This window comes from Rhipicephalus microplus, chromosome 1 (assembly GCF_043290135.1).
Source record: "Rhipicephalus microplus isolate Deutch F79 chromosome 1, USDA_Rmic, whole genome shotgun sequence".
Taxonomy (NCBI): Eukaryota; Metazoa; Arthropoda; class Arachnida; order Ixodida; family Ixodidae; genus Rhipicephalus; species Rhipicephalus microplus.
In genome coordinates this window covers 282,921,464-282,937,367 of record NC_134700.1, presented here as the reverse complement: position 1 = coordinate 282,937,367, position 15,904 = coordinate 282,921,464, and the positions used below count along the sequence as shown (strand labels likewise).

General features: G+C 43.1%; 1 protein-coding gene across 3 annotated transcripts in view; it reads left to right on the top strand.

The window, feature by feature from the left end:
• LOC119188266 (zinc finger protein 532) overlaps positions 1–13,435 on the top strand; it is a 28,003-nt gene extending 14,568 nt beyond the window's left edge. For all 3 annotated transcript variants that reach the window (XM_037436222.2, XM_037436221.2, XM_037436223.2), the window contains 3 exons: positions 3,305–3,699; positions 9,917–10,138; positions 12,966–13,435. In XM_037436222.2, coding sequence (XP_037292119.2) covers positions 3,305–3,699; positions 9,917–10,138; positions 12,966–13,352 — 1,004 coding nt within the window. In that variant the 3' untranslated portion in view covers positions 13,353–13,435. The remainder of the gene's footprint in view (positions 1–3,304; positions 3,700–9,916; positions 10,139–12,965) is intronic.
• Positions 13,436–15,904: the final 2,469 nt, after the last annotated feature.

The following is a 15,904-nucleotide window of genomic DNA, read 5'->3' as shown; positions in this document are numbered from 1 at the left end:
CACACACACAGCACTTTGTGTGTGTTTGAGCGTTCTTTTCACCAGCGTCCAGTCGCTCTGTTCTAACTTCAACCAGGCTTCCACCCAGCGCTCGGTTGAAGCACTCGACACATTACAGCGAAATACCTAGTTAGCCGATGCGATCAATGCGATGCCTCAGCGTTGACTAAACAAGATGGTCACTTTATGAACTGTGGCGCTGTGGGCAGTAGTGATGGTGACAACAGCGTGGTCCGACAGCTGTCTTAACAATGTTGGTTCAGGAAAAATTTCCAATTTTATTGAAAAATTAGTGTCGCTTTGAGGCTCTGAAATGAAAAACTGCTAATTAACCAACATTACGGGCTTTGAACTTCAAATTATCGAGTATTTCATCCCATAGGGGTGCATCGAAAATTGATGGGACCGCTTGCTGACTTCTAATTAATCGAAAATGCCAATGAGGCAACTTCAAATTATCAGGAGTCGACTGTACAGTTGAACCCCTTCATAAGTGGCACTGATATAAAAGACAAATGGGTATAAGAGACGCCATTGCGCCTACAGTAAAATACAGAATGATAGGAAAATGCGTACGTAGAGGTCCCCTGCTTATAAGAGACAATCATATAAAATATAAGAATTGCTGCCCGGAGCATGCATCTTATAAAGGGGTTCAACTGTACATTGAAACATCTTTCATGCTAAAGCCCACCCAACAATGTATCATTGCAGACATTATTTTTTCACACAGGAGGATCACAAAATATATGTAGGCACAAAAATGCAACAATTAGGTGGAATAAAACACTAAACAAATGCTAAAAAGAAATAAATTTTCGTGAACATCATTCGGTACCCACATTTATAGTTCGATGCTGTGCCAACGAAGTCATCCTTGTAGTGGCTGTACAGCAAATGGACTGCTGAAATGAACACAGGCCCTACATATGGCCTAAGCAGTTGTGTTGCCATGGCTTGCTAAGAAAACCTCAGTGAAGTGCTACCCAGAGTGGTACAGCACCAAACGATGTGACTCACTGAACTGAAATGCTGTTTTCCACCAAGTATGATAAATGCACAGCACTGAAACACGTCACACAACACAGCACAAAAATAAGGGCTTTGCTTTACAGCTTGTGAAAGCAAGATAGCTATCAAAGTTATGGCAAGCTTGTTTGCTGTAGCCACATTTCTTAATTAATTATGGCATTGCATGCACACAACACATTGCAAGTGAAGCTGTGGTATGGCATGTCAAACTCTTGTTACCACAATGCGTTGGTTGAATGGATGACTTGTAAGATAAATGGTCCTTGAACAACCACGTGATTTAAAGTAGGGAGCGGTGTCATTGGTAAATGCTAACAGCTCTAAAGAAGCAGTTACAGTGGAACGCCAATCATATGACTTTGAGAAGACCACGCGAAACCTTCGTTTAATCTAGGCATTGTATTGTCACGAGGAATATATAATTGAAAAACAAAGCATGTTGGCAGCCCCCCCCTCCCCCATGAGCACCCACCCCGTGGGAAGTTGGTGGCATGGGACTGCCAGACCAAAAATTAAAATCATCCTCTTTTGACCACAGGGCTGACTACATGGTCAGAATGTTCGCTTCCAATGCGGAAGGTACTTACTGGGTTCGATTCCCAGTGCCGACTAAGAATTTCCCCAATGGGTTGAGGAGTACACCGACCTGGCACTTTGTTGTTTCTGGGTGCTCATCTCGAAAGGTAGCACCATAAGGCTCTGGGAAGGCCCCTGGGCATACCTTAATCCACCACATCCTTGGTGAAATGGTTGAGCATCTGCCTCTGCTGTGAGGTGCAGAGAGTTGCTGCTGCCAGGTCATCATCATCATCATCAGCCTGGCTACGTCCACCGCAGGACAAAGGCCTCTCCCATGTTCCGCCAGTTAAACCGGTCCTGTGCTTGCTGCTGCCAATTTATACCCGCAAACTTCTTAATCTCATGTGCCCACCTAACCTTCTGTCTCCCCCTAACCCGCTTGCGTTCTCTGGGAATCCAGTTAGTTACCCTTAGTGACCAGCGGTTATCCTGTCTACGCGCTACATGCCTGGCCCATGTCCATTTCCTCTTCTTGTTTGCAACTATGATATCCTTAACCCCCGTTTGTTCCCTAATCCACTCTGCTCTCTTCTTGTCTCTCAAGGTTACACCTACCATTTTTCTTTCCATTGCTCGCTGCGTCGTCCTCACTTTAAGCTGACCCCTCTATGTAAGTCTCCAGGTATCTGCTCCGTAGCTAAGTACCGGTAAGATACAGCTGTTATATACCTTCCTCTTGAGGGATAGTGGCAATCTACCTGTCATAATTTGAGAGCGCTTGCCAAATATGCTCCACACCATTCTTATTCTTCTAGTTACTTCAGTCTCGTGGTTAGGCTCCACGGTTATTACCTGCTCTAAGTAGACATAGTCTTTTACAGCTTGAAGTGCACTATTACCTATCTTGAAGCGCTGCTCTCTTCCGAGGTTGTTGTACATTACTTTCGTTTTCTGCAGATTAATTTTAAGACCCACCTTTCTGCTCTCCTTGTCTAACTCCGTAATCATGAGTTGCAATTCGTCCCCTGAGTTATTCAGCAATGCAATGTCATCGGCGAAGCACAGGTTACTAAGGTACTCTCCGTTAACTCTTATCCCTACCTGTTCCCATTCTAGGCTTCTGAAAACCTCTTGTAAGCACGTGGTAAATAGCATTGGCGACATTGTGTCCCCCTGCCTTACACCCTTCTTGATTGGTATTCTGTTGCTTTCTTTATGAAGCACTATAGTAGCAGTTGATCCCCTGTAGATTTCATCCAGGTTTTTTATATATACTGCCAGGTACTTGCTGGTTGAATAGGCACAAGCGCACTTCTGGCCTAGTTCTCGGCAGAGTGACTATCATACGTAGTAGCTTGGAAGGGCACCCACCTTCTGGGGAATCGGCGGCGTGGGACCGCGAGACCTAAAATTAAGGTCATCCTCCTTTTTAATATAATATTGTATATTATGAGATAATATTTTGTATAAAACTCATAAGTTTGTGTAATATGACAGTATTTTTGTTGTGATAGAATAACGAGTTTGAAATGAGAGCGCACTATATAGACGCAGCCAAAATAGACGGGGACGAGCGCTTCTGTCCGCGTCTACATAGTGCGCTCTCATTTCAAACAATTATGTACCAACAACTCGCCACCATATGGAATATCGAGTGCCTTGCAGTAATGTAGTGTAATCTCCTCATAGGTTGCGTCTAAAAAGTTTGAGCTTAATTAATTAAACCACTTGTTCATTTTGCTTCACTTCACAGCTGAACTGGCCAGCCACATAGTGGACACGCACAGCAGTGCCTTGCACAAGTGCCAGATGTGTCCGATGGCCTTTATAAATTTAGAGGGATTCCACACCCACCGGCTGACAATGCACCCCAAGATGCGCAGCCAGTGCTGGGTGATCCTCAAGTGCCCCCTATGCGAAGCCGTCTTTGCATCGGCCGAGCAGCTTACCAACCACACGATAAGCCACCTGGACAAATGCGGACGGTCCTTGTTCAAGTGCGGAACATGCGACTCCCTTCACCCCACGCGTGCAGACCTGGTGGCTCATGTGCGGAAGCTGCACCCCGCCATGCACCAAGAATCACTCTGGGGCAGGGAAGAGGACCCAACCATGGCCTTCATCTCGGGACAGAGCAAGAGTACAAAGGTACAGTGCAAGTTTGCCAGGCACAGGGGGGTTGCAGCCCAACCTGAGTTGACTCGAAAAGAGCAACCTTTTGTTTTTTTTTCAAAATTACATTCTTGTTTTCAATTGTGTTCACAAGTCTTGCTTCTCTACATTACGAAAAAAAAAAACCATCAATGTTGTAGTTTACGAAGTACGCTAAAATTGCCTTTGAAGAGCACAAGGTGACTATAAAAAACTAAAAAGAACTCATTGCTTAGACTCCTTTGGAAATTGTCCCCTGGCTGCTTGCCATTGTGTTTCACTTGAGGAGTTCACCAAAGCTACATGCCTAAAATAACCCATGATTCTGAAGCTCTCTTAATGCAAGAAATCATTTTAAAGAGCTTACCGTTGCCATACAAATGAGCTTTTATTTTTACATTTAAAATGCGTTTTTCTCTACATGTCATTTTGGGCTACTTGCTGAGTTTATTGTCACAGTTTTGGCAATTCTGTGGCCAGATCAAAATGAAATGTTTGCCACATATTCCCCAGCTTGTGCAGAGCGCAATCATCTCTTTCAAAGCACGATATCCAGGCTTCTGCAATTATTGGAATGCTTTGATAATTTTGATGAATGATGCAGTATTCAAATTTGCTTTGAATTGAATCTAAATTATTTGAAATTCCAAATTATTTGAGATGGAACAAATAGGTGCATATTAGTCTGCATTTAACAGCTTGTAAAGGAGGTTTCACTGCAGCAGAGGAGTGTTAAGCCGTGAAAACACATATCCAAAAAATTCTCACTGCCGCAAAGTCTTGTTTCAGGTTAAATGAAGGAATTATCCTAACATTGATTTTTTGCTTAAAATCTTCCTATTCTGGTCTATATGCTCTAAGTATATCAAATTTTAAAACGTAACATATTTTGCAGGCCATCAGTTGCAATATACAGTAAGTCAGATCCTGCTAAAAAAAATTCAAAGATGTTTCCACTCCCTCTGATGCAAAAAAATGGCATTTGCATAGGCCTCATTTCAGTTTTAAATAAGATTGTGCAGGTCAGTTAGGTGAGAAAAATATGCCCAATTTTCTTTATAATGTGATATAAACACTGCTTGGATTTACTTAGAAATAATTTGATCAAAATCACTATGCACATCAAGCCCAAAGTTCACTATTTGCACAAGCCTAATGATATCATTTATATACACTCAAACTTCAACATAAATCAGGATATAATGAAATATTGGTTATATCAAAGTAAATGAAAAATAGTCTTGCACTAGATACAGTGTTAAGAATAACCTTTATAACAAATTTTCGAATATGACAAACTTATTTCTTGTACGGTGTAACTTTGTTACTGTGATTTATTGATTGATTTGTGGGGTTTAACGTCCCAAAACCACCATATGATTATGAGAGACGCCGTAGTGGAAGGCTCCGGAAAAACTTTGTTACTGTGAGCTTGGAGTGTAATTATTATGAACATAAAGTAAGCAGCTAGTATGGTCTAAGCATTTAACACTGCTCATATTAATTGTTTTCGTGTTTATTTAAATATATTTTACACAATTTCTTGTTATTTGCATTTACACATAATATGGAGCAAGAGAGCCATTAATGACTCATAGTTATGAAAGTTTAGTGGAAAAAAAGCTAGTCTGAAAAGAGCTATATTTTACACATCGTCATAGTACCAAACAAAAACTATGCGACCTACTATAAAATGAATTATGTACTTGAAATCAGCGTGAAAGCCTATGTAGATGGCAGAAATTTCAATAAAATTTTGTGTCAATAAAGCTTTTATGTTACAAATCGCATCTCCTCTTAAGAACTAGCTAATTGTAGGTGCTCTTTTCTAAAAATATTCTGGTATTGCCCCTGATGGTCACCAACTTTCAGATGTATGTGTAGTCAACTCGAGGGACACAATACACAAGCAATAGATGGGGGCTTCACAACCACGATCAAGATCACAAGCGTTGACCAACTAACACCCTACTCTGTCTCTTCTAAACTGTTGCTTTGTAGCCTTAGAAAAATAGCCAGAATGGGGTGACCTGGAGTGTGCCAGGCACAAGGATGTGTACATATGCAGGGGTCGGGAAATTTGCCGCCATGTTGACTGTAAATCAGCCATAAAAAAATTGGCCCCGTATCTGCATGTGACACCGCAGATGTCGTCAAAAGACGATAGTCTTGTGTCTGGAGAGAGTGAACAAAACGTTTATTTGATGTTCTGCGCAAGAAAATCGGTGAATGGTATTCTGGAGGCGCTGCGTTAGGGTGCCTCGAGCGTGCAGTGGACGCGAACAAGCGCATCAAGTCACGTCAGACGTGAGACATGAGTGCTATCCGGCAGTTATCTTGGAAAACTAAGTGCGCGCGCCCTGCGCGCCCCTCTTGAAGGTGATAAGGTGTAGAACGCAAGGCGACGGATAGGTGCCACCACCGTGTCGTCTTAGCAAAGCGTTCGAAACACTTCCCTTCTTGGAAGCGTTGCATGGTCAGTACAACATGATAAACGCTACGGTCCTTAGAATTATTCATGCATGCTGTCACGGACGGCCATTTTTGGCGACACCGCGTCACGGCAATTAACGGGTGCCGTACTCCCCGACTGACCGTGAGAAACGGCGGCGCATGAAAGAGAGCCAAGAAGGGCAGAGTGGGGTGCTCTTCTTAGAACGTCGCCGCCGACGGTTAATCCTTTTGTAACTGTGGCGGCGTCTGCAAGGTCGTAGAAGGCCGCGGTATACCCCGAACAAGGATTAGACTACGAGACGCCCGGCTGAGAGCTAAGTGGTTGAGACCGTTCCCACGGGGAAAAGCGTGGGAAACGCTCTGGTGGCCAAGCCGTATGACAACAACCCGACAGGTTGTCACTCTCGCTAGTTGCGGGCCCTCTCCCAATCAAAAAGGGGTGGGGTCAAAATATTTTTGGGGCGGAGTTGCCCATCAATTAAAACGCGCATGATTGGACCCAGGCAGAGGTCTCTTGTCCCCAAGGAAGAGAGCGAGGAGACACGAGGGGGATTTAAGCGCAGGATTTTGCCCTGCTAGGGAGACTAGTCGCTGACCAACATGGTGTAGAAACAGATCAACAAGCATCTCTTCTAGAAGTTTTTAGTGTCGCTCTGTATCGGCTGGCCACCTAAACTTAGCCGTTCGTCTAGCTGTGACGCGATATTAACATCTGCAACGTAGACATCGGGACTTCGCCTTGAGTTAGCTCAACCTGCTCGAAGTCACCTGCAAGCACTAGCCTCCCGGAGCCACCAGCGTTGCAACACCGCCGACATCGCAGTCGTGCCAGAACTCTCTTCGACTTCTCGCATCCGATCGTCGGGGACACAACGCTGCCGGTCATCACACGTATGCCTTCACCTGTTTATATCTTCGAACTTTCTCCTCCGTAGTTCTATTGTTGTTAGTTTGTGTAGTTTGTAATAGTTCTCTCGCGTAAGCTGATTTATTGTTTTTCTACGTATTTTTTAGTTGTATCAAGTGTTGATGTATTTTGTTAGTTGTATTGAAGTGTTGTATTAGGTCCCGTGTGCTGCAATATTATCGCTAGAGTAAAGTTGTTTTGTTTTCTCACGTCTCTGATCTCTTCACTGTCTCTGCTTGCGTACGGAACGGACCAACCTGCTGTCATTCCCGTCGCCGACTTCGCGCTGGCGACGCTAGAGTGGCAGCTTGTAACACATGCCTTTTCTAGTAAGAGACACGCAGAATATTGACGTGTTGTTATGGTGCCTCAGATATGTGCAATAATTGCTTTTTAATTGACAATCGCACAAGTATGAACGCTGAATCTTGAGCAATATTGGTGGGTGCTGCGGATGGGGTCGGCAGTTTGGAGTATCGTTTGGCCACTTTGGTGCCATTTAGGGTACCGTTAAGGGTGTACAAACAGACAAATGTACAGACAGACAGATCAAAATTTTTGCGTCGAAGGTTCCTAAGAAAGACTATAGTCTTTAAAAGTAGACCCTGGCGGGTCTCATTTGGTGCGAAAATTCTACCTTCAATGGTTTAAAAGAAATGGGATAAGTGGCGGAATTGTCGATGCCTTAATACAACACGTCTTTTATATGGGAGGTTGTGCCCTTACATGCAAGTTTCAGTTGAGGCTGACCACCACAATAAATTTACATGGCCGTTTTTAAGATTAAGAACTCGTAAGCAGAAACCTGTATGGTACCGTATGTCTTGCAAAATGTGACAGGAAATTTTTTTATAGAAGAAGAAAGAGGTTAGGAGATAAAAGCTTCGAGAGAAGAAATATTCGTGAATACAGTGCATCTCTGAAGCTGTTTCAACCAGTGAAATTGTCTTCTTCAAAGCTACACCTTCTGCAACTGCAAAGCAGTTGCAGCCTTTACGTGACACTTCGTGTCGATGAATATTTCATCTTTTCAAAATTCCGTGGGGTGTGACATGGCCTGATATTTATTCTAAAAGACTGGCCATTCAAACACAGGAAAGAGGGCAAGACAACACAAACTCTGGAATGGAGTAACCAGGCCGGATAGAGCAATCTGCATTTGAGGGGTAGCAACTTCTTTCACGTGTACGTGTTGGCATGCCCATTCTTTTCAAAATACTGAACAACTAGGTCGGCTCGGTTATTCTGGCCTAATATCCGTCATCAAATAGATGCATGGAGAGAATATGACTATGTATGATGTTAGGATAGGTGACATCAAAAACCGTAATCAGTGTATCGTAACAAGCTTATCCATTTCTCTTTAAGATATCAAGTGATGAAGGAATGTGTCATTGATCATTTTGCACCAATATGGGGCTGTCAAGACATCAAGAGCTTCCTACGTTTTCAAAGAGTGGCTTGGTCTTGTGTCAGTTTGGGGTGGAAGTGCAGCGTCCTTCGCACCATGCTGCATCAGCTTGCTCCTGCTGCGTCATTCTGCTCCAAAACACATTACTGCATTGAAAGTTCTTCCAGGTGGTCTATAATGCATTTATGCGCCACTGTCTGTCATTTGCGACTTGGTGGTCAGGTGAGCTCCCATCATCGTCCCCTGACGTGCCTTGCAACTTGGTGACGGCGCGATATCATCACAGTTTCACTGCAAGGGCGAAGCAATGAATGCGATTGCAATGACCCAAAGTGTTATGTGAAGGGCTAGCTGCTAACTCTATTGGATCTGATCTCACCAACTTTTCAAGACATAGGGAGCAGAACGTTTGTCTGTCACCTCACTGCGAAGTAAGTAGGCCATTAGCTGATGTCTGCCGAGATAGTGACCATGCCCGTATGGTCAAAGTTACTACTGGAGCCCTTCTCTTCACCCTCTCAACACTTCTTTTCCTGACAAAAGATGGCCAGGACGTTGCTTGAGGAAGAGCCATCAACTGCACACCTCGCACATGGGGAGGTGTCGCATACACCTTTCATGCAATGAAGATGGCCAGCCTATGTCATCTCTACGTCAGCCGTGTTCGTTCCCAACAATTGTATGTTTTTACTCATGCGGGAGGTGATGTCATCAGTTTGAACTTCATTTCAAGCATCATAGTGATGAAAAAAACCTCATCGAGCATGTCCATTTTCTCGTTTTCTCACTTGCGCATGTGAGCAGTTGTTTAGTCACTGTGAGTATTTAACGAAAATTGTTTCCACTCGATGCAATAGAAGGGGCATGTTTACTGGCCACTATCAGTTTTGATTCAACCCTTAGAATTCGATTATATATATCTCTAATTGCATGCAACTTAGGTGATTTCTGAAAATTAGTTTGTGATAAATTACCATGCACTGCAACTATCCAAGATAAACCAGTGCACTCTAGTACAGAGATTTTGTTAATTAGTCTCATCAATGTCATTTCAGTAGTGGCCAGCTATTTCTGCTTCAACATACAGTACATGTACAAAATATTTTATAAAAATTATATTTGATAAAACATTGCATTGTCTACAAAAGGAATTCGTGTATTAAGTTCTGGGAAACCTTGTCGGGTCATTGTTTTAATGTTTAATGAAAATTGCTGGAAAACACTGAAATAAGTAAAAAAAATATATAATTCGCAATGATCTTTGCAAAGCTGCTCCAAAACTCCCCTTTAACCACTCCATTGCTGTTCCAAAACAGCATTATTCCTGCTCTCTAAGCTGCTTCAGAAAACTGAAACCCACTGCCACCCCTACCCATTGTTTTTTACTTTTGCCCCTTTTTCACCCATTGTTTTTTACATTGTTTTTACTTTTGCATTTGCAGGCAAAAGCGTCCCTTGAAATCATCAACCTGGATGATGATGAAATGGCCAGCTCTAAAGACAAGGCAATGGACACTTCTGCACCATTATCGCAAAAGCCGAAGAAAAGGAGTATTACAGGGAAGCCATCACCTGCCCGAAGTGCTACCTCTGACCAAGCAAAGAAAAACAAGCAAGATACTCCTAAGAAAGCTAATCAGCAGTCTACCAATGATAGCGAGCAGGTAAGACAAATAGAGGACAGTATTGTAGCAGTTTTATTAAATAGCTCTTCAATATCAGTCTTGTCAAGCTGATTCACGTAAATCTCTTGTGCAAAGATTACATTGTATAGTTGGTTATAACGTAAGAAAGAATGCAAGCTCCAGCCTGTGCTTCTTGCCATTCATCTTTGCAAAAGAGTGGTGCTCTGTGCTTTTTATTCTAGTTATGCATAGTTTTTTATTACTAATGTAAATACTGTACATATTAAAAATTAAGAGTTTGAATTCCTGTCTTGAAGGAGCCCTGCAACACTTTTTGAGCATGGTCAGGAAATGTTGCTGATCAGTAGTGGAGGTTCCCATGAACACATGAGCCAAATATTATAGCGCAGCACGTGGACTAGAATTTACAATTCGTTTGCTGAGTCCGCTAGAAATTGCTCCATCGTCTCTCTAGAAATTATGACATATACCCAAATTTCTGCAGCATTTGCCCACGTTCATGGCAGTCGGTTTATTTCAGTGTCGGGAGCTGCGTAGTTAGCATGGCTACCATGAGATGCCATCGTGTGTTGGCCTGCACGCTCGCAGTCACCCTGGAATTAAGCTGCGCATTTGGAGAAAAAAAACGAAAAGAAAGTGCTGAAGGTCATGACCCGCACTGATTAAAGGATGCGTCTTCTTACCCTCTTGCCATCCCCCTCGCTGTGTAACTTTCAGCCCCCTCGCTTGCACAAAAGGGGAGAGAAAGCGCTAGAAACATGCGACAAGTGTACCTGTAACTTCGCTCGTACTTGATAAATTCTAGAAATTTTTGAGGCACCCAATTCGTGAAGCGTCTTGTGATAATAGTATTGAGGCTATTTCATTATAACTTGGAAAAGTGTTGCAGAGCTTCTTTAAAATACTAAGTTTGGCTCTGCACATATGTCTGAACCTTTGTTGGAATTTCCTCAGGAAATTCAAGTTGCTAACCAAAAGCCAGCAATATGAACTCTTCATGAGAAAATCACCTGCACAGAACATGCGAGAGTTGGTTGACGTCACAGATATGAGAAAATGCAATTGCATAGGGGCATGTATGCGAATTTTCTCAGGGTAGACAGCGATGGCTGGGGGCCTGGACTTCTAGTGCGATAGCGCTAAAGAGGTATTTTCGTACAAACTTCAGTGTTGGCGGCAATGTTTAGTTGTGAGCTATGAAGCAGCGTTAGCCATCAACAAAATTCGATGTAGATGCAAATAAATAAAGGAGCCATAGAGCATTTTCGCTTTGGCTTTTCTCGGGCCAGAGTGTACACGTCTCCACCGAGAAATGAAGGCAAGCTAGCAAATGGGAATGTGACACGAATGCAGATATTGCTTTTGTGTTCATCTCTTAAAAGCGAAGCTTAAGAGTCGCTCAACTCTTCCTAGGGTATATATCGCTACAGTTTTTTTGTATGATTAAAAACTCTTTGCGAAAGTGTACTAAATATTTTTTGCTCCTCTGTATGTAAGTCATACTCTCGAGGTAAACATTTACAAGTGGGCAAGCACTTTTCTTATTCATCGTTTCAGTTTACAGTGTAGAGAGGCATTCATTTTGATTAGAAATTTGTCTGCATACTACTAGTATGCATGCATATCTTCCAAAAATTTCAAGAACCAATAAAATCTCATCCAGACATATAACAAATGATTACTGCACCTTCCTCCCCTGCTGAGTTTTTCTGGTCACGCCGCACATAGCACAGCTTGCCCATGTTATTGCTGTGAAGCCATATTCTGTATCAGTCCTTTGCATGTTTTCGTTTTTTTAGATCATGGTTGGGATGTGGCACACAGGCCACTGCACCTTTGTCTCTTAGGATTGTGCTCTCGGTGCAATACTTGATACACGTCTCTTATTTTTGTAACTTAGACTAGGCACCTTACTTTGTAGCAGTTCAATTTTGAACGCATTGTAATATTTTCAATTTGTTGTCTGCGGCTGATAACACCGAGGCTGCACTGAACAAGCCCGTTAGGAACGGTGAAAAGAATAAGAAGTATAATGAACCGTTGTTAGAATGGCAGCTCTAGTCATCAAGACTGATACAATTAATAGTAATATGTGTTATCATTGTGATAAATGTTTTGAATTTTCGTAAGCAAGTTTGACTGCAACACTAGCATTAATAGGCCAATGTCGCATATTTGTGACGGGCAGTGCGTGGACAGGGGAAGCTCGAGTCCAAAACAATCATTTTGTAGAGTGCAACCTTAATCTGTACTGAACCAGTTGGTTCTCTTAGAAGAAATGCTTTGCTGTGAGCAGTATTTTCAACAGTGGTTAGTCAGAACTTCTTTGGAGTCTATTGTCTGATACAGCTTAAAAATTCCGGGGAGGCCCTACTCAGACAATCAAAGCACACCAGCCAATCACCTCTGCGACCAAAGAAATAGTCCCGCTCACGCACTCTGCAATGTTCTCCGAAGTATTTATCAGCCGCCGGCTGATGACGTCAGTCTAGGGTCTGCACCGATTGGGCAGGCTCGTATACATCCGTGTTTGAGGAGGAAATACCACAGAGTTCTCAAGTTGTATCTGACTATATGTCCAGGTCAAAACTATATGTCCACGTCAAAAGACAATTTTCTGTACCATTTCTGTCATGCTTGCAAAACCCTCTTCATTTCAACATGTCGACGTGTCTTTATTAGACTGCTCCCCTTTTCAACATGCTAGCAGTGGACTGATGCTTCCCGCCTCATGATGTTTACTTCAAGTTAATCAGTTGTAGTATCTATCTTCGCACAACCACTTTGTCTTGTTTCAGCATTCAATATGAAGCCTTACAGTGTGCCCTTTCATTTCTATTGACAGACGACTGTCATGCAGGAAGAGAAGCCGCCAAACAACACCAAAGCGTGTGCGAAGTGCGACTTCCAAAGCAGTGACGTTTCCGTTTTCCGCGAGCACATCAAAGTGCACCGGCCGCCAAATCAAGAAACATTCCAGTGCCACGAGTGTGGTCTGTGTTATGTGGTGGAGCCCTCGTTGAGGAAGCACCTTCGAGGAGTGCACAGTGTGGAGGAGAAGAAGGCCGCTGACAGCCTCGCGGAAGCAGACCCCAACGGTGCTGCTGTCAGTGGGCTTCGCTGCTCCGTGTGTTTGGCAACATTCGACACTGAACGAGAACTGAAAAGCCACACGCGTAGCCACGGCATGGCATTCCTGAAGAAAGTGAAGGCTAAAGACGGCACTGTTTGATCTGCTGTGTGTGAGTGTATGTGTGTGTGCATGCTTTTCATTGAATGAGTGAATAAATTGATATAAGTGTGCTTTTACATTTACTTTGCTTTCCCTTTCTCTGTTTCATAAGCTGTAAAAAGTAAATGTTCTAAGCAATATGTACATTGAGTGAGTATTTAAGCACACAACCTAGTCTAATGTATGTCTGTAGCTGATCTAGAATTGTGAAAGCAACTGGCTCTTCCAAAAAATTTTAAAATTTCCTTTGGATTAAGCAGACAGCAGACTATGGCCAAAGTTAGAGACTGTTGACATATTTGTATTTTTGTGGTACAAATGTTATCGGTATTTGGCAAGTATATTGTGCATATGGCTAATGGGCAATGCTAAAAGACAAGGCGTCCCAACGCAGATGCTAAAGAGCAGTCAGGACAGCACAAACACAGGCATCTGCGACATTTTAACTTCTCTCCTTCCACATTTGTACGCCATCTTTTTTAACATGAGCAACTACCAAGCAGCTCAGCTCTCAGTTGTTTTAATCTAACGAACAACCCCAACTGATAAACTGTGCCTTTCTAGAGTTATCCACAACATGCCTTATATTAAACAGAGTTGCCCTCTTGACGTGTGACCCAGCTTTTAGCAATGGGTGTGGCAATTCACCAGTGAACTTATGAGTGTGAGATGGGTAGAAGTCCTCTATCACCAGTTTCAGGCAGACCAAAGTCATAAAACAAGCTTTCACATTAATGTTGAAGACAAATGTTTGTTTGTAGTAGAAAGGGTGTAATTAACCAGGCACCAGCATATTAAATTAACGGGTACGCTTTACAAAGATGCACAGTACTAACACATGCTTCATAGCACTTTGGGGTGAGCCCACTTCATTGTCGATTTGCGTACATATGGAACACAAAAGGCGAAGCTGTTTGTTCTCATAGGGGGTATATATTTTGAAGATCATGTTTATAGCATTCATCATTCACTTGTGCAGAGCTATATAATATAGATTCCCTTCAAGGTGCATATATATATATCTTGTCTTGGACATTTATATATATCTTGGCACTTTCACTGTTCTTATTTGTATTGTAGATATCAGTCATCCCCCCTGATTCCCTTTGTGCTTGACCCTGGGCACTGCCTGAGGAATAAACATATCAGCATTGCCCAGTCATATTCTGTATTGCTTATATTTGTAAAGCCCCGCCGCTGCGGTCTAGTGGATAAGGTTGTGGTCTAGTGGCTGGCTGCTGACCCGCAGGTCGCGGGATCGAATTCCGGCTGCGGCGGCTGCATTTCTGATGGAGGCGGAAACGCTGTAGGCTCGTGTGCTCAGATTTGGGTGCACGTTAAAAAACCCCAGGTGGTCAAAATTTCCGGAGCCCTCCACTACGGCATCCGTTTCTCATAATTATATGGTGGTTTTTAGGAATTTAAACCCGACGTATCAATCAATCAATATTTGTAAAGGAGCCATCATTGTAGGACCGGAATACAGAATGTCATAGTAGTCTTCAAGTCGGGAGACTTAAATAATAAATATCCTGTTAGTGAGGATGGTGTGAAGAGTTCCAGTAGTTTATCAGATAGCCGAGTGGAAACGTTTAGCTAGGTACGTGGTATGAACTATGGTGGTTAGATAATGGCTTGGCGCGGAGAGGCCAAGAATAGCAGCTTGTATCTCGCGTTGTTCAGTGTCAGTATGAGTGAACAACTAGCCGAATCAGTCACCCATAGAGTTTCATATAATAATATCTAGAGAGGAAACTGATATGCGATTGCTGTACTCCTATGGAAATGTTGGAAAGTATACAGGCTTCGGATTAGATGGTGTCAACTAGCAAGCTGTGGACGAATCTTTTTCCGTAGTTTCAGTTTCGTTCTTCGCGCAGCGTGTGTAGTGGAACGCGTTGCAAAGTACTGAAGCAGTGCCTTTGTTGTTCAGAAATGCCGAAGACTGCTAGGTCTTTTGATTTGCAATGACGTTGCAGCTTTACAAGTCGTATTTGGCAGTTTAAGCGAGGCGTCGTCCACACACCGCTGCGTATAGATGTAGTGTCCCATGCCAGTGCAGGATATTGCACCGAGCTAATGTTGTTTCAATAGCGCGTCTTGCCAAAACTCGTTTAAATTGATAAAATAAGGGCAGGGAGGTTATGCATACAGGGCTGTAAAGGTGGGCTTGCCTGCACTTGGAAAAGGGAAAGAAAGCTGAGAGGATGATAAAAATGCCACTGCTGCCACCCGTGCAGGGCATGCATACCTCAGAAAACTCCTATTCTCATCCTTTTTTCCCAGCCAATGCGGCAGATATGTCACATACATGCATGTGGTTCTGGAAGCAAATATAAGTATGTCTGCACAGGCGTGCGAATTGAGAGGGGGGGGTGCAGGAGGCACCGATTCTGGCCCCTGACACCCGGGTGTCAGATACAAGATTATTATCATCATAAACTGGTACTCGCTATGCAGCCCAGGCTTTCTGTATAGACGGTTAGCAAGAGAAGCTGAAGCGTGCCGACCAACTCTGCTGTGTCCGAGTCTTGCGTAATTAACTTAGTGCA